Raw genomic sequence first — 18,335 nt, forward strand, 5'->3', positions numbered from 1 at the left:
GCTAGCACTGGAAGTTGAAGCAGTGGGGGCGTGTGTCTGTGCGTGTGCGTCTGGCTAAGAGCTAATACGGAAATGTTAATAGGAGAGCCAGCCCTAGCAGTGTGCCCTATGGTTTAACCTTAATTTTTTTGCTTTTATAGTTCCTGTAGATTGTTTCTTTAAACTGGGTTTTAATTATAGGAAGTGAAGGGGGGAAGACTGCAGATTGAAGAGCAGAAAAATCCATTTGAGTTGATAGGTCAGATCATGTTATAACAAATACAATAAACAACTCATACCTCTGAAACAATAAATGCCTGAGAATCCAGATTTATCCGGGACTGGGGTGCTTTCACTAATTGAATAGTTTGGTTATTAGAGAGGTATTATATAAACTCTAAGCCAGTGGTTTCTCCACCTTGGTGTGTATTTTAATAAACACCCCAGGGGAGTCTAATTCAGGTGGATCGGCAACCGCCTGGAGAACTAAAACACAATAAACAAAGTATGCTTGCAATAAAACCAGAATGAGCAAAATGTGGCATTTTCAGATTCCACACTATCAAATTGGTCAGTTTGAATATAAAGACCGTTGTATAGATTTGTGGGAAAATGTCAGGTTATTTGGAACTCTGCTGTTTTAGGACTCTGGTTACATGTGTACATGAGAATTTATAATTTTAAAACAAACAAATTAGGGAGCAGTTACTAGATTTAAAGATGACTTAAAGACTACTTACCATACAATTCATTTAAATATTGAGATCTCAGACACTGAAAAATATAATCGTGTTTGCATAACTCTAAGTCATGCAAAACTTTTCTGAGCAATCTTTATTTTGCCAAACGAGATGCCCTTGTACAGTGAGGTGCATTATGATAGGGTGTTAGCTACTCTACCTGAGCTAGAATGTGGTATCATCATCCTAAGACACGGATGCAACAGGCATCTTTAAAGATGTGCTCATCTGTACAGGCTAAAATGTAAAATTAAAAAAAAAAATTAAAACCGACACAGAAAGACAAACTGGCTTAGGATTTTTACTGTCCTCGAATGTTCAAGACATAGTCCATTCCAGAAGAGTTCCAGTGAGTTTTCTACTCTGGAGGCCTAAAAAATACCAAGAGCCTCGGTTGTATGAAGATGGAAAAGGCAGGGGAGAGAGCCAGCTCCTTCTCCATAGCTCTCTAACCTTACATCCAGGAGAACAAGGCCTCTACATGTGTTTCCCATGCAACCCACAAGATGGAGTTGGCCACCTGATCAGTGCTGAAAGCCTTTCACTCTAGAACCTTCTCCACCAGCTGTTATACTGCTAGGGCCCACACCAGCCTGGGTTTTCTTTCGGGAAAGAAACCAGGAGCTTCTGTCCCCTCTCCCAGGCGGGGGAAGCGGGGGTGTCCAGTTAATTGAAAATTATATCAGAGTTGCCATGGGGTAGTAGGAGGCAGAGACAACAGGGATCATTCAAAACAGTCAATAGGCCAGAAACCTTCTCTAGGCCAGCGTGGCTTCAGCTTCACATGTGAAGACTCTTGATAAATCCAACAAAGTTTTGACTAACTTGAATGTTCAGGAAATAGAAGGAGGTCTGGATAGTGGGATTTTGTGGTTTATTGTGAATTAGGCAGAAATTTTTTCTACCTCTTGTTGAAAATGTTTCTAAAATATAAGATCATTCTAAGATAAAGTTCCTAGCTTAGTAAGTACATTTCAGAGATGACACTTGAGTCTTGATTTGCTAGATAAGACGAACCTTCATTGGCTTCCTGTTGCCTCCTTAGCATTGTCATTCAAAGCTCTCTGAAGATGCCCTTGGCCTGGTCTCCCATACCTTTCTTTTACCAAAATTGTCAATTCACAGTCCCCTGAACATGACTTGGGCTGGAACGTCCTCCCTGTGCTCTCTCTCTCTCTCTCTGTTTATCCAAATGCTCTGTCCTATTCCAACTTAAAGACACAGCTGGGACATTTCTCAGCTACTGGAATCCACAGTGGTGTCTACCATCTTTGAACTCCCTACCATAGATTCCTTCCACTCACAGTTCTTGGGAAACAGTCACATTCTGCTTTCTGGGATGTTGGGCTATATTCTCATTTAGCTTTGTTTATACAGGTCCACAATCCCTTATCTGAACCCTTGGGTGAGATGTGTTTGCAAATTTAGACTGTTTTGTTTTGTTTTTAATTTCAGAAAGATAATAGACTGCATATATCATATATTATCTAACATCCCAGTGGGGTCTTGAGATATACCCCATAATCAAGCACCTTCATCTTTCTACAATAAACTGAATTTTTACACTAAGTGGATAAACATTATAAAATAACCTCACATCAGTTCAAGATCAGGTTTTGCCACCAAGTTAGTTACCAAAAACCCTTTTAGTTTTAAGAGCTTTGTTGATTTCAGGATTACAGAAAGGGATTGAAGACCCATTATCTAATTACAGCTCCTCGAGGCTGAGTCTCCTTGGTCTTGGTATCATACCCCACCCCGCTTCCTGGCCTCCAGATCACAGGTCTAGCACAGTGCCTGCCACAGAGTAGATGTCCAATTAATACTTGTTGAATGATTAATCCATTTGCACCTCAGTCCCAGTGGATGGGAATAGGCATAGATTATAAGGTGCAGCCTAAAAAGAGATCTTGAATCTGAGTTCTAATGATTTGCCTTTTTTTCTTCTACAAGTGGAGGGCAGCCAAAACAAAGCAAACTGGTTATTTGTTCAGGTAATGGGGAGTCAAGATGGAGTTCCAAAGGTCTGAACATTCCATGATGCCGGGCAGTTCTCGAGCAAGGACCACAGAGCTTACCTTTCTGAGGCCTCAGGAGAGCAAACAGTTGATTAGAAGCAGCTGCCCATTTTCAGGAAATTCTGTTGATTTCTCCTTCTTTACTTTCACCCCCTCAGCTCTTCCTCAAATAGGACTTCTCACTCCATCCTTAGAGGGAACTTCTTCCCTGGGGGGCAGCGGTGAAGGTCACTATTCTGCTAACACTGGCCACAAATACAGCAAAGTGTGGCTGGAAGAACACCAGCTGTTAGGGGCTCTGAGGGCTCGTCCTGGCCCTGCCGTGAACTTGCTGTAAGAGGGGATGAGTCCATACAATTCTCTAGGCCTCCGTTTTGCTATCTATCAAATGGGAATGATATGAGCTCCACCGAACTCCCTAACATGACTGTGACCAAGGTGGAGGGCAAGCGCTTCTTTAAATTCAAATGCTCTTCAAATGTAAGGTAGTTTTAGTGATACTGGTGAGTTAGTTCATAAACCTGTCATCCAGATGAATGAATTCTTCCAGCCAGGACTCAGTTGATATTAGTTCCCCACCTGGTGGACTCTACCTGTCTTTGACCCCATTTATCCCCTCTGTGAGATCTGAGAACGACCATGTAGATGTATTTAGCAGCCTACCTTATGCAGGTCACGCTATGTACATACCTTATCTCATTTAATCCTCACAGCAGTCCTGTGTGGTCAGGACCATTATGATTCCCATTTAATAGATGAGGAAACCGAAGCACAGAGTGGCTAAAGAACTAACCCAAGGTCACACAGTTTATAAGTAGCAGAGCCAAGGATATAATACAAAATGAATTATTCTCTGCTCCTTCAGCACTTTGTTTCTACCGTGCCTGTGGTCCTTAAGCCACAGTCTGTCTCTCCCTCACTAGACTATGCACTCCTGCAGGGTAGGAGCCACGTCATCTTATTTATCTCCCAAAGTACTCAGTGAGTGTTAGAAAATGGAATGAGTTGGAGTGGAATAGAAATGGAATGGAAGGAAAGGGGAGGGAACTGGATGAAGTAACTGGTTGGCCTGGGATTTCCAGTCCCAGAGCACCTTGTCTTTCCAGCCAATTCCATAAGGCTTCAGGCCACCTCTTCCGGTCACTGCCACCAGAGAGTTATTTGAGAGTGTCAGGAAGAGCGAGTGTCTTTGCTTCCCGTCTTAAGGCAAAGACTGCTGTTGAGGCTCAGAAGAGCATTCAGTGAGTATCTGTGGAAACTGATGAACCGCTCAGTGAAAGGACTGATTTTCCATGTAAGAAACTGCCCTCTGACTTTCTTTCAGTCTCCACAAATGGCCCAGAGTGTCATAAGCACAGGCTATTGATGGAATTCTTCCTAAAAAATAAAAGCTGTGCAACATATTGGGAGGGGAGATAAGACAGAATACGAAACTCTTATGAAATAGAGCAAATAATGATAGGATTTGCCAGCTCAAATCAGGTTAGAGCTGCCCCAGAGTTAAGTGTCTTTAAAAATAGTAATAATAATCACTAGAACAATAACTCGTATTTACTGAGTACTTACCGTGTGCCAGGCCCTGTGCAAAGTTCTTTGACTGTATTGTCCTGGCTAATCCTTACAAAAATCCTATAAGACAGCTACTACTATGGTCCCCATTTTCCAGATAAGGAAACTGAGGTTTAGAGAGGTCAGTCAGTTTGTTCAAGTCGCACAGCCACAAGTGGAAGAGCTGGGGTTAGAAGCCAGGCTAGTCTGATGACCAGGTTTTAATCACTATACTTCATCACAACACATTTTAATTACATTTCAAATAAGACCAGGTGGGAGACAGGCACAGTTTAACCATTGAGTGAGGATGTTCTCAGCAGAGTCTTGGACGGCATGGGTTACACCTTTATGCTCTTCAGCTTCTATTCCTCAAGAGGGGTTGCTGGCTGAGTGGCCCTGCAGAATGAGTCCTTGGAAATTTGTATTCATTCCTTCCCTTCATTCTCTTTCATGCTTGGGTTTCTGAGGCAAGCACCCAGTCCCCCTACACTGCCCCACCAGGCTCCTGCCCAACCCTTGGGTCCATTAGATTTCCAAGACTTGGTGTAAGGCTTGGGGGGCTCAGACTGAAAGATATGTCCCTGTGAGCCAAGGTAAGGCGGCAGATGGAAAGCCAGATCCTTAGTGAGGCTCAAGAGAAATGTAACCACATTGCTGGACTTGTGTTAAGATTTATTGGTCCATTCCCACCACTTTTTACTTCTTCCATTTCACCCCTGACAGCAGCCATCGGTTGGTGATCATTTTCAGCTGAGAATGGCAGACTCAATCCACTAATGGCAGAACTGAGAGCAAAGTGGAATCTGCTACCCCGAGCCATCATCCCAGCTGCTTAGACAGGGAAATTGTTTTTCAGGGTTTTACACTGCCATTTCTATTCACCCTTTAATGAATGCTTTCTGTCCATAAATGAAGCAGAGATGGAAGAAGAGGTGAATAAGTGCTAACATAAATTGCAGTGGGTCAACCACAAATACAGGCTTTCAAAAAAAATAGTTCTTTTTTTTTAAAGTCTAGGTTAAGGTGCTTGCTGATTTCTAAAGTACTTCCTGGGTTTGATTAGCGTGACTGATACATCAAAAATCGCTATTTCAAACCTTTATTTTGTAATTCGTGCATCAGGATAGAAGGTCTCGTTTCAAAGAAAAGATAAAGATCAGAATATAATGTGTGCTTTTCACCATTATCCGTCTCTTACTGACTCACCAGTCACATGCTAGGTAATGGATATTGAAATTGAAATAAGCAGGCTCTGAGAAGCTATGGTTGACTTTTACTTTTAGCTTCTGGGCACACGAGTTTCTTTTTAGGTGTGATTCATATCTACGAGGAAAAACTGACAAATGGTGGGAGAAATACTTTTCTTACTCATACTGTATTTGTGTGAGTAACAGCTGCACGGGTTTAGCATCTGTACCCCGGGTATTTTCTGTTATCCTGAATTGTATCCCAGGGGTGGAACGACCATGCAGTCAGGCTAACCATCTTCCCACGTGCTATCTGTGCCATGTTGCTTTGCAGCTCGGCTTTGGATCATTCCTTGGAATCATCGGATCAAACCTCGTGGAGAACAAACGGCAGATGGTAAGTTTTCATCGCTATAGAATCAAATTCTTCATCTGAAAAAGCTCAACATTTCTGTGGATAAGTGACACATTTCTTAAGGTTGCCCAAATTGGGCCACAAAAGAAACAGCTACTTTACTTTTCTCCTAAGCCTCCGGGGAACTTGTTTTAAAGTGACCCTGTGGTATGGGACTTGTTCTCACCCTGCCTGATGTTCCCTCAGTGGCCCAGCAAGTCTCCTTAAGTCACAGGGATGACTGGATCTTGCCTTTTGCTTTTCTCCTCATTCGCAAAGGAGTGCGCCAGCCTATCCAGTCAGGCCAATTGTCCTCGCATCGGATGCCTTTGCTTCTTTGATTCCTGCTGCTGCAGGCCTGGCTCACTGGCGACCCTCACACCTTCCTCTCTGATGCATAATCTTGGAGAGGAGTTTTCGCAGAGGGTTCCTGCCTTTTAGGAGATTCCAATCTAAGGGAGTTTAATTAACAGAACAAATATATTTAGGGCGCAAGAAGGCGAAATGAAATTATGAAGCCAACCTCAAGTATTCCCATTACCCATACATAGTTCAAAGCTAAGTATGTGTAAGGTTGAGAGGAAGGGTATGCATATAACAGGAGGTAAAACTCACAAAGTTCTATGTCTGAATGGGGGCCCGCAAGGGCAGACTGTTGTATTTTCCTGCTTCAGCCTGAGAAGTCTTCCTAGAGGGCAAGAGAAGATGGTACAGACCGAATTGCAGGCATATTGCAGTTTTATGGGCTTGTAAATCAAGATGCCTGGTGAGTGGTCAGATGGTGGACTGATTAGGCTTCCCCGTACAAGTCACTGTGGCATCTAGACTGATGCTAGGGTCTATTTAACAGCAAGTTTAATCAGATAACGTAATAGCTCCCGGGACAGGGAACTCTAACCGTGTGTTCTCCCCCCAGCAATGTAGGGAAGCACCCTCAGGGGGGTTCTAATAGTTCTCTTCTTCCATTTCACCTGGGCTCTCCGCTGCCAGTTGTGTTTGCACTTTGGGTTTAAATTATTCAAAATGACAGGGGAGTTCTAATTGTAGAGCTGATCATAGCATAGCTGATAATGCCAATTTCATGACGTCTTTCATCCATTATTTACCAACTCTCTGTAGTGCTGTGAAGTGAGATTTATGGGGCGAGGTTTCTGAACAACTCCCAAAGGAGATCAGTATTACCTTCTAGCCTGTGAGATGGGAGGACCTTAGGGTGGCCTTGACTTTGATTTCCTCCTTCTCCCTGGGGAGCAGCTTAATGCCATGCTATTTCTCTACTTTACCCCCCAAACACCTCAAAGAGGGTGTTTTGAGGGTCAACACGGGCAGATGGTGGGCTTAGGCAGTACCTATCCCTGCCCCTGGTTACGCCTCGAAACACCTACCCCCACGTTGGGTTGTAGTATCGCCCTTGTAATGGCAGACAAATTACTAGGAAAATTTCTGTTATCTAACGCGATCAGAGAATAGGGCAGTCTGGTTCCAGCAAACATTTCTCTTACTTGAATTTTTTCGTATGTACCACACAGAGTTGATCAATTTCAGAGACTTCAACCCTTGTAAAATGTCTTTGACACCTAAGCCATAATAAGTTGAGTGTTCTCTTTCTTCAGTGATGCAGGGCCATGTAGGGTTGTGCGGGGCCTCAGAATCATCCCTTCTTCATCATTGCCCACCATGAGGGGTTGGGAAGAACACTAGACTAGGAATTGGTGGGCACAGGCTCTTCCACAGACTGGATAGTGACCTTGGACACACCACTTCCCCTCTCTGAGCCTCCAATTCCACAATAAATAAAGTAGGGGGTGGGACTTCATGATGTGAAAGGTCCAACATTTTTCTGAGTCTGAGAATGGAAGAGACATGCAGTCTAATTCCTCAGCCTCCTCTTCCTTGGGCGCTCATAGACTCCTGGAGTGAATTTCTTAGCTTGCTCTCAAAATGTAAGAAGTGCTTCAGTGGCCCCTTCTCCGCGTCCCCCTCCCCCACTCCCACTCGTGCTGCGTGACTGAAAAGGGCATTCACGCTTCACATGGGCTGGCAGGCCAGAGTTGTGCTTTGGCTGGCGGTGTCTTGGGGATCGCCTTGTCTCCAGAAGCAGCGATAGTGGAAGGCTAACAGACACTTTTGCGTTGTCCCCCACCCCTACTCCCGCAGCTGGTGGCTTCCATCGTCTTTATCAGCTTTGGTGTGATTGCAGCTTTTTGTTGTGCCATAGTCGACGGGGTCTTCGCTGCCAGACACATTGTGAGTATTTTTAGTCCTGGGTTAAAGTAAATGGGCAATACAACAAGGCTTCATTGAGTGTGTGTGTGCTGGGTGTGTTCTAAGGGCTGTGAGGGGTACAGGAGAGGGAGGTGACATCACCGGCCTCAAGGAGGTGACGTCCAAATGAGGACATCCCTGGACACACACGGGCATCTAGAGAAATTGGTCTAAGCTGGGCATATAAACTCTAAGTGCCCAAGAGGTTTACCTTGGATCAGAGCAGGCTTCCCAGTGGTGGAGGGGTTGGAGCTAAGCCTTTGTTGACATGTGGGTGACATTTGGAAAAGTCAGAGACAAGGGCCAGGGGACTGGCTTGGAATTGGTGTTGGGAGTGAGCAGGTAGGGAGAGAGCCGCAGGAAGCCACATGATTTCCTGAGAGCCTTGGAGGTGGTAGTAGCTGACCTCCCCCACCTCCAACAGTGACAAGAGCAGCCCATGAACACAGACACCTTTTCTAGGATACCTGAACTTCGCTGTCTTCATGGTTGGAGAGGAGTGATGTGATTGGGATCCGGAGGAAGCCCCAGAGCTGGAAGTCTCCAAAATGAGCCCAGTCCTGGAGTAGAGGCGCCAAAATGCTTCCTGTTCTGGAGAAGCTGTGCCTCGAGTAAGGCTACTTTACTCCTGAAACCCAAACCTGTGCTCCTTCTTGGAGAAGCCTAGGATTCGGGTCCTTCCCACAGGGTTCCCTGCAGGAGCCCTCACCCCTCGGACGACGCTTTCCATCTCTTACGATTCCAGATATCTGGCCTAGGGCCGCCTTATCCACTGGGCTCAGTAGACAACAGGGCCTGTGAGCCACGGGCTTTCAGTGTCCCAGAAAAATATGATCATTTCTTTTCAAATCAGAAGAAAAATAATGAACTTTTAGGCCAAAAAAATGTTTTCACACATAATAGAAATTTGTCTTTATACCAATGCAGTCATAAGATATAATCAAAATAAATGAAATATCATTTTCAACAATTTTTAATAGAGGAAGCTGTCCACAAAAGGCAAAAGTCCCAGGGAGGTCATAGTATAGCCCTGATCTGGCCCACAAACCCAAATCGAGAGCGAGCCAAGCAGCTTACTGAGCTCCCACAAAAACCTCAGATACTCATTTTTTCCCCCAAGTGAACCAACATTGAAAATGAAAACATCCTATGAACTAGTTTGAATTATATGTTTTCTAAAACAATTGAATTAGAGAAAAATTGTATTATCAGAATATTGTGTGGATCCATCATATTTTCTTCCATTTCAGTCATTGGCTCATAGTGCAGGTCATCCTGAGGGAGTGTCCTGGGTGTGGATGGATCTGGGAAAGGATGACTTGCAACATTATTATTTCAATCCCATCTTGCTCTTGGACTCTCCTCCTAGACATAAGAGTCAGTCCCTCATTTGCCAAGATTAGTGGAATTCCTATGGTCAGTGCTGGCATGTCAGGAGATAATTACTGGGCAGGGGGAAAAGTATGGGATGGAAGAGAGAAGCTTTTTGCCCAGTTTTCTTTTGGGGTCAGGAATATGTCAGCCCCTATATCAGACTCATTCCTTTTGAGTTTAGCTGAGAGAGCCATCTTTTTCTTCATCTTTTTCTTTTTGAAAAGACAAGTGACACAACAGGAGCTTGTAACATCCACTATCCTACCACCCTAACATAGCAATTCTATTGCATATGCAATTTTTGCATATTACCCTCTGAGTATATACCTATTTTTGTAGCATGCTTGTAGACAATCATAGTATGTGTGCTATTTTGTTTCAACAGGCGCCATCTTAATAACAATAATTCCTTGTTTTTGTGTAGTGAATTTAGTGTTTCAATGTGCCTTAACATCTATTATCTCATTTGAGACCCACAGCAATCCTGTGAGATATGCAGGGCAGGTGTTATTATCCCCATTTGACAAGCACTCTTCACTCTGAGGCAGTCTCCATGGCAACATAGGCCTAGTGGCCAAGAAGCCTGCAGTAGATTTTCATGGCATCATGAGCTAAAATGGCTTCCTCCTTTTCCCTCCTCCTCCCACTCCTAATGTTTTCTTTAACATGTTTATTGAGATATAGTTCACGTCCCATATAATTTACCCATCTGAAGTATATAATTCAGTGGCTTTTAGTACATTCACAGGTATGTGCAAACTATCATGTCAGTTCTAGAAGATTTTTGTCATCCTCCAAACAACCCCATACCCTTTAGCTATCACTTCCCTATTCCCCCTGCTCCCCCAAGTCCTAGGCAACCACTAATCTACTTTCTTTATAGATTTCCCTATATTAATTAACATTTCCTGTTAATGGCATCATATAATATGTAGTCTTTTGCAACCTGACTTTTTTTACTTAGTATAACGTTTTCCAGATTTATCCATATTGCAGCATGTATCATTGCTTCCTTTCTTTTTATGGTCTAATAATATTCCATTGTATCGATATACCACATTTTGGTTATCCATTCACAAGCTGATGGACATTTGGGTTATTTCCACCTCTTGGCTGTTATCAATAATGCTGCTATAAACATTTGTGCTCAAGTTTCTATGTGCACATATGTTTTCATTTCCTTTGAGTATATACCTATGATTGGAAGTACTGGGTCATATGGTAACTAAGTTTAACCGTTTGATGAACTGCCCATTTTCCAAAGTGGCTGCACCGTTTTACATTCGCACTGGAAGTATCTGAGTGTGCCAGTCTCTGCACATCCTTGCCAACTCCCGTTATTATCCGACTTTTAAATTCTAGCCATCCTAGTAGGTATGAAGTGGTTTCTCATTGTGGTTTTGATTTGCATTTCCCTGACTCCTAAACTCCTAAAGGTTTTGATCACTGACCTCAGCCAAAGGCAATGGGAGAAAAATCCAAATTATATTTACTGGAAGTTTCTTCCAGCTTCTGAGTCTAGGCCCTCTGTACCTCCTGCCGTTAGTGGCTTGCAGTAGAGCATTTGATTCGGGAGGTTGGGGTAAGGCTGGATGAGTCTTTGAGAACACCTTTTTGCCTACACTGTTCCTGTCCTAAGACATCTGCCAGTCCTCACAGTTTTGAGGGAGAAGGCTTTATTAATCTGTGGTGATGTCTGTTGGCCAATTTAAATGAAAGGCACATTTGGACCCCAGCACCGCTCGGGTGGGTTAGAGCCAGCCTTTCCTGTTGTTGGGGCCCTTTAACCTCCTGGTGCCCTGTCCTTTGGCTTGGGGGCATATGTGCTTCCCCTTAAGACCTACCTCCTGACCCCCCCTCTAAACGTGTCTCATTCCTTCTCTCTCGTCTCCAGTTTCCTTCCTTTCCCCTCCCCGAATATAGCAATTAACTAGCTGGGAAAATCCCTTTCCCTCCTCCTGCCACAGTCTCTCCTCTTCCACGTGGATGTGATAGTAACCTGGTTGCCTCTCAGGGTTAACATGAGACGGTGTGAAATAATGGGTGTGAACGTGCCCTGAGCACACTGACATTCAGCAGAAAGCAGTCTCGTGGCCAGCCCTCCACTCCGGAGTTGCTAGCCCTTCGGATGTAAAAGGCTGCGCGGCTAAGTGGCCGTTTCTTACCTGCCATTCACATGGGTTTGTTCCTCCCCTGGGGCCTCAGTGCACAAGAGCAGCCAGAGGCAGCATATGGGCGACCATCACACACACACGTCTGTCTTCATTTAGGCAGTTGGTGGCTGAATGCTCTTTGGAGAACCAGGAGGTCAGGAGGGCTACGACCAGCACATCAAGCCTCCCCTTCGGCAGGATGATGATGACTTCTGCCATTGCCCAAACTCGGAAAATAAACCCTGCTGGCAGTGACCATAAGAACCCTCATTCCTTTCCAGCCTGACTCCAGGCTGAGCCCACAGGGCAGTGTACTTTCAGAACACGGAGCGGTCAGGACATTCATGTAGAAGCAGCTGATGGAAGGTCCTAGGTCCTTGACGGGGCAGCAGGCAGGGAGGCAAGGAGGCACTTGGGTGTCAGGTACAGGAGATGCTCAATCACATGTGTGGGGAAAAGCAGCCACCAGGATTATTGAAAACGGTGAGAGAAGTGGGTTTAGGGGGAAGGAGGGGCAATAGATAAACTCCCTCTGCCAAGGTGCTTTTGGCCGAGTTCCAAAGGTCAGTTTGCATAAACTGCTTGTCCTGTGCTAACCTGCTTTTGGTCAAAGCCCCCTACCAGTCAGGGGATGTTTAGCGTCCCCCGGAAAGTGGGCAGCATCCCCTGACTGACAGTTTCCAGGTAGCACTGGATTGCATCTGTCTGTTCTACCCCAGCAGGGTTAGTCAACTGTCCTTGAGCCCCATGTTAGTTTTCTGGGCTTCAGTGGTATTTTTGGAGTTCACTGTCTTTAATCTGTGTAGTTGAGTGAAAATGGCTCATCGTTCAGTTGAGTTAAAATCGACAGCAGGCTCCATGGCTACCCATCCCCCTGGGGCTTGCTTCCTGAGCTCTTCCTTCTGAAAAAGCTGTGGCAATGACAGCAGGGTGTACGTGTCAGCCAGCCCTGGTCCTGTCCCCAGGTGATAATGAATCCTCATTGTTGGAGCTGGCCTCCCTCCGATTGGGAGGGTGATGTTGCAATAACTTGGAGTTTTGACTTTTGTTCCCTGGGGACTCTTTGCAAAGAGACAAAGACTAGAAATAAAAGAAAACCAGAGTGGAAATTTCAAGAAACCCACTTCTCAGTCAATTTCCTAATTTCTCATTAACCAAGTGGCCCAATAGAAAGCAGTTATTAGAACATTTGTATCTGATCCTCACATTCTCAGGCTCCCTAGATGGGCAGCTTTCAGAAATCAACCCAACCCACTACCTGCTCTGGGGTGTGTGTGTGTGTGTGTGTGTGTGTATTCAAATCTTTTATTACCAATCAGAGCAATTGCTGCTCTATTTTCCAGAGCCAAAACCCACTTGGTTTGGTGTTTCTGTTTCCAGGATCTGAAACCACTCTATGCTAACCGGTGCCACTATGTGCCCAAGACATCCCAGAAGGAAGCTGAGGAGGTAAGAGCCAGAAGGAGGCTGCACGTCTTACCTTTGGGGAAAGTCTCCTGTTCTGCCTGGAACCCCCTTTCTTTTACTCTTTTTCCCGGGCCTACAGCTTGCTACAAGGTATGTTTAGTTGATTTGTTCAGTGGGTCAGAGCACAGTGCTAATGGGGCCCTGGTCATAGGTTAGAGCCTCATGAGGCCTAATCAGATTTACTTTGTTCTGTGGCCACAGGCTGCCCCTCTGACCCCAGCAGGCAGCCTCTCAGTGTGTGGCTTTGATCCCGAGAGGGACAGATGAAGAGTACAGAGGCCACAGGGTAGGTCCCTCCCCTATGTCTGTGGGTGATGGTTCAGCTGCCTGGATTTGATGTCCAGCTGGAAGAAAAGTGGGAGCCCCACCAAGGCAGCAGGCCTGGACCGGGGAGGCAGAGTCTGAGTCCCACATATGGGAGGGGTCAGGAAGCCAAATGAGGGTCACTGAGAAGCCTGGTCCACTTTGAGGCTCTGGGGAGGCCTGGGCTGGCGGCCTGGCCCCTGTCATGACACGCCCGGAGGCCAGTCTGTTGATGCTTGAGTGGACACGTGAGGGTGTGTCTCTCCTGCCCCACATGGCTCTCCTTGGGTTCCTTGTTGCCTCACACAGAAGCAGAGGCAGTGGGCGGTGAGGTGAAGCTCGGCTCCAGGTCATTTTTGGAGAGCTTTCATTTCAGCTCACATTCACCTCTCTCCAATCCAGAGAGCCCTTTAATATAAAACTCTACCATGTGTTTCTAGCAACCTCGACCATTTGGTTCTCTATTAACTTCAAACTGAAAGTCAATGCCCCCCCCCCGCCCCTGAGAATAGTTAGAAAAATGGTAAACTTGTGACTGTTAGAAAAAGTTGGCAAGTGGATATAAAATGGTGACTGCATTGCATAACTTCAGGGGAAGCTGTTTTCCTTAACATACAGTGTGAACAGTGCCATCCACTTGCCCCATTTTCCTTCCCCAATCACCAGTTTACCATTTTTCTAACTATTCTCGGGTTAGAAGGGAGTAGAAAGATGTATGTGCCAACAGCTTATCAGAAAGCCACGAGCTTTTGGATGAAGGACCCAATATAGAAAAAAGTGCGCGTTTACCACCAATATTTTCTATAACACAGTGAAACAAATTTACAAGCACTTCATTGCATCCATATGGGGCAGGGGAGAGCCTGGAAGATTTCTCACAAATAAGAGACGATAAATGGAAGTTAATTTTTACATTTTTTTTGCAAACGCGAGATGTGTAAAATGTCATTGCTATTCTCTGGATTTCATTGTGTTCTCATTCTTGTGTTAACTTGGTGACTGTAAAAATGTTAATAATGACTTCCATAGGTTCACTTGTAACCCTGGTCCCCCTAACCCTATTTTTCCTATATAAGGTCATAAGTTCCTCAACCAAAAATTCTCCTTCCACGAGGGTTATGAGGAACCTTACCCAGGCAGCTCGAGAGGTACTACTGTACTTCAGAGTGCATGTGATGGCCCCTCTGTCTTCCTTCCCATCTGGTCCCCTTTCCCCCATACCCTGATTTCCCGCCCCTTGTATCCTCATTTCCTACCATCCATTTGTTCTTCTGTCCGTCCTTCCATCCGTCCTTCCTCCTCTCCATCTCCACCCGTCAGGGATGGGGCCCTGAGGGCTGTGGCTGAGGCTGCACGTGAGCCCAGCTCCACAGTGACTTGCCTCACACACGAGTTCAGCCAGCCACCTGCCCAGCCCCATCCTGCCCATGCATTGGTGTGTTCATTTCACAGCCATCCTTACCGTCTCCATCAGTCACTAACTCACAGTGCCAATCCCAGAGGGTCCCGCCTCCCATCCAGTGCCAGCTCTCCTCCTCACTGTGGTGTGTCCCCAGGTGAACTGCCCTCACCTCAGCCGTGGATTCTGCACACCTCGCATCCGGGGCAACACCTGCTTCTGCTGTGACCTCTACAACTGCGGCAAGTGAGTGCGGAGCCCCTGATGGTTTGACCACAGTGGGCACGAGCAGGGCTAGGGTGGGGGAAGGGCGCACGGCAGGGATCAGAGAAGTAGAAGACATTGGTCTTCAAAGGATTTCAGCTGACATGCATTACCTGCCTTCTCTGTGCCAGGCATCATGCTAGGTGCTGTCAAGTATCTGATCTCATTTAATTCTTACCTATGATGTATGTAGAATTATTATCCCCATTTTACAGACGATAAGACTGAGGCTCAGAGGAAACAGACAGCTAGTTCAAGGTGACACAGAGTTCGAAAATGGCAGAGGTAGGGTTCACACTCATTTCTGTCTAAGTCCAAGTTCAACAACATTCAACAAATAGCCTGACTCTGTTCCAGATGCTAGAGATTCAGCAGCAAACAAAACAAAATTCCTTGCCCTCACAGAACTTAGATTTTGGTGCTAGTTCTGCTACAACCACTCTGGCGCTCTGCCCTTCAATTGTTAAAACATCATTTATTCTCTCTGAAGACATATTTAGGTGCCAGGAATACAGAGTCCTGTGGAGAAATTCGCAGACTAGCAGGGATGACCGACCTGTGAGCCATTGATTGCAGTCTAATGTGAGAAGTGTGGTGCGGATCTGGGGATGTACAGGAGACCCTCTCTATGCAAATGACTGGAAGTCAGAGTCGCTGGGGGCAAAGGGGGGGCGTGTCAAGGAGGAAGGGATGTGGGAGCTGAGACTCAAAGGATAAGGAGGGAGTTAGGAAACAAACCCAAGTCGGGTGGAGGTGGGGAGGGTCTTCCCAGAAGTTGTGTGGGAGGTGAGGGCAGAGCGCTGGTCACAGGTCAGATCATGGAGGGCTCACTGGCCATAAGAATGCCTCTGGACTCGACCCTGTGAGCAACTTGGGAGCCATTGAAGGGTATAGCGTGGAAGATGGATTTGAGTGGTTAGAGACTGGAGGCTACTAGGGGGCCACCGCAAGAGTCCAGGCCAAAGGGAACGGAGCCTAGATTAAGTTGGTTTGGGGATGGTGGGAAGCAAGGAGTACTTTTAAAAGCAATTTAGAAGGTGGAATAGACAGGAATGCGTGAGCAGGTGATGCAGAGCATAAGTAAATGGCCCTGTACGGGGTGTGTCAGCCAGTGCCTGCCATGCACGTATTTTCTTTCAGCTCTCCGTGCAGGGGTGCTGAGGAGGGGGAGGGCGGAAGGGAGGGAGGAGTTGGCAGAAAGGGCCCGGATGGAGCTAGGTCCAAAGGGGTCAGCTGGACGCACCCCTCCTCACTCACACTCCCTACTCATGGTTTTGGTGTGTGGGGGGGCAGTTTCTCCGGTTTGAGGATTAAAGACCTGACAGACCAGAGGCAGTGAGGGGGCGGGGAGGAGAAGGGGGACTCACGCCAGCCCTTTTACTTTCTTTGCTATAGCACCGGTCTCATTTCGGTCTCATTTCGTTAAAAGGTTTGTCAGTGGAGGAAGAGAAACTTAAAGACTCAAATGAGGTTTGGGGATTATCTGGGAGATTCAATTATTCATGTTGTAATAATAACTAACACTTGTAAAGGACTTCCCTCCTTAGCGGTGATGGAGAGCTGGCTATAATTGTACTTCCTGAGCCCATCCTTCCAAAAATGATCAAAGGAATGTAAAATAGGTCCTAGGGGAATTGGGGTTAGTTTGCTAGCTTTCCTCTTGCCTCCCCTTGTCCATCCCCCTCCCCCTGCTCAGTCCTCCCCTCTGTTTTTACCCCTTCCCTCCTTCTGACACCCTGTCCTCTGGCCAGCTCTCCTCTCCCCTCTCCTTTCCCTTTCCCTTCTGAGATCCCAGGAGGAGAGAGGAGGCCCGCTGAGAGGGCTGAGAAGTGATTCCTTATGGGCACATCTTTCTCTCCACAATTAGGTGTGTTTCTGAAAAAGGTCTGAATAAACTAAATCCTACTTTAAATTCCATTTAGCTGAGCCCTTAGGTGAATTTTTTTTAAGTGGAGACTCAAGCTCAATTTATCTTCCTGTCAATCTGAACTTCATAATAACTGACTTTCTTAAAGCAAGTCGTGCCAGGATCGTCTTCAAGGCCCTAAAGGAATTTTATGAGGAGCTCTGCTAAACTCTGAGCTCCCTAAAGGCAGCGAACACAACTTCATCTTATCTTTATCCTCAGGCCCCGGCACAGGACCAGGCTTGAATGAAAGACCTGATGACAAGGGAGTGACATGTGTTGAAAAGGATCAAAAAGGAACACCCTTTTCCCCAGGAAAATAAACTATTGGACCAGACAACTAAGAGGGTTCATGGGGACACTGCCCCTAACAACCTTTGAGCTGGAAACGCTGTTCACCTACCTGATGCCTGGGGACCAGCCTCAGGCGGCGATCGAGGCCTTGCCCAGGTCTGTAGCGTTGAGATTCCAAGGGCAAAGCCACTAGAAAAGCACTTACTGAGCTTTTCATCAGGCAACAGTCCCATGCGGTCAGAAAGCAAGGCCGCGAGACTTAAGAGGTGATGATCCTACAATAGAAGGAAAAGATTTTCCTTGACCCGAGACTTTTTCCAGCCAGCTCGAAGGAGACCTAATCTCCAGGCCTAAATATAGCTAGCTGCAAGCATTCTGAGGCTCGGAGACTTTAATTTTGCCGAATGTGTATTTTTTTTCCTCACACGAAGCCTATTTTTAATCAATTGCCAGCTCCTCTAGTCCATTTCCTGGAAAGGAGGCCAAGAAAAAAAAAAAGTGGGAACAAAAACATCAGGCAGTCATTTGTACAGCGCTACGGAAACAGAGTTTCTGCTGTCCCCTCGAAGCCACAGACCTTCTTTGACGTCAGGGGCAGCGAGGTTTTAATACCAAACATAGATGATTCCATTTCACCCTGTGCAGGAAGGTGGTTTCTCTAGGACGCAGCTCTGCAGCAGCTGCCTTTCAGCCTTCACTCAGCTTTGGAGAGGTCAAGTCAATATCACTGGTTTTCAGTGTGTAACCTAAAGGAAGCGAAAGGAAATGAGCGTGGTTTGTGAACTGCTGCAGCTGGTGATGAATAAAATGAAAGATGATAGCTCACTTTCATCCATTCCTCCCTTTGCCAAACTTTTATTGAGCTCCTACTGTGTGCCAGGGACTGTTCTAGAAGGATAGATATCCTTAAAATAACATTTTGCCCTTAAGGAACTCAATTTACCAGGGGGATTATGGGGAGGGGGGTTTAGACTGATACACAGAATACACGCAGTGAGAGAAAGGTGCGCAGAGGCTGCCCATAGCCGCTGCCTGTCCACC

The 18,335-nt window shown here is 46.0% G+C and overlaps 1 protein-coding gene across 2 annotated transcripts in view; it reads left to right on the forward strand.

The window, feature by feature from the left end:
* Nucleotides 1-18,335, forward strand: part of TMEM255A (transmembrane protein 255A) — a 46,572-nt gene that overhangs the window by 9,113 nt on the left and 19,124 nt on the right. For both annotated transcript variants that reach the window (XM_060087070.1, XM_060087069.1), the window contains exons 3-6: nt 5,810-5,872; nt 8,027-8,116; nt 13,042-13,110; nt 14,988-15,076. In XM_060087070.1, the coding sequence (XP_059943053.1) occupies nt 5,810-5,872; nt 8,027-8,116; nt 13,042-13,110; nt 14,988-15,076 (311 nt within the window). The remainder of the gene's footprint in view (nt 1-5,809; nt 5,873-8,026; nt 8,117-13,041; nt 13,111-14,987; nt 15,077-18,335) is intronic.

The sequence above is a fragment of the Mesoplodon densirostris genome, chromosome X (genome assembly GCF_025265405.1).
Source record: "Mesoplodon densirostris isolate mMesDen1 chromosome X, mMesDen1 primary haplotype, whole genome shotgun sequence".
NCBI classification, from domain to species: domain Eukaryota; kingdom Metazoa; phylum Chordata; class Mammalia; order Artiodactyla; family Ziphiidae; genus Mesoplodon; species Mesoplodon densirostris.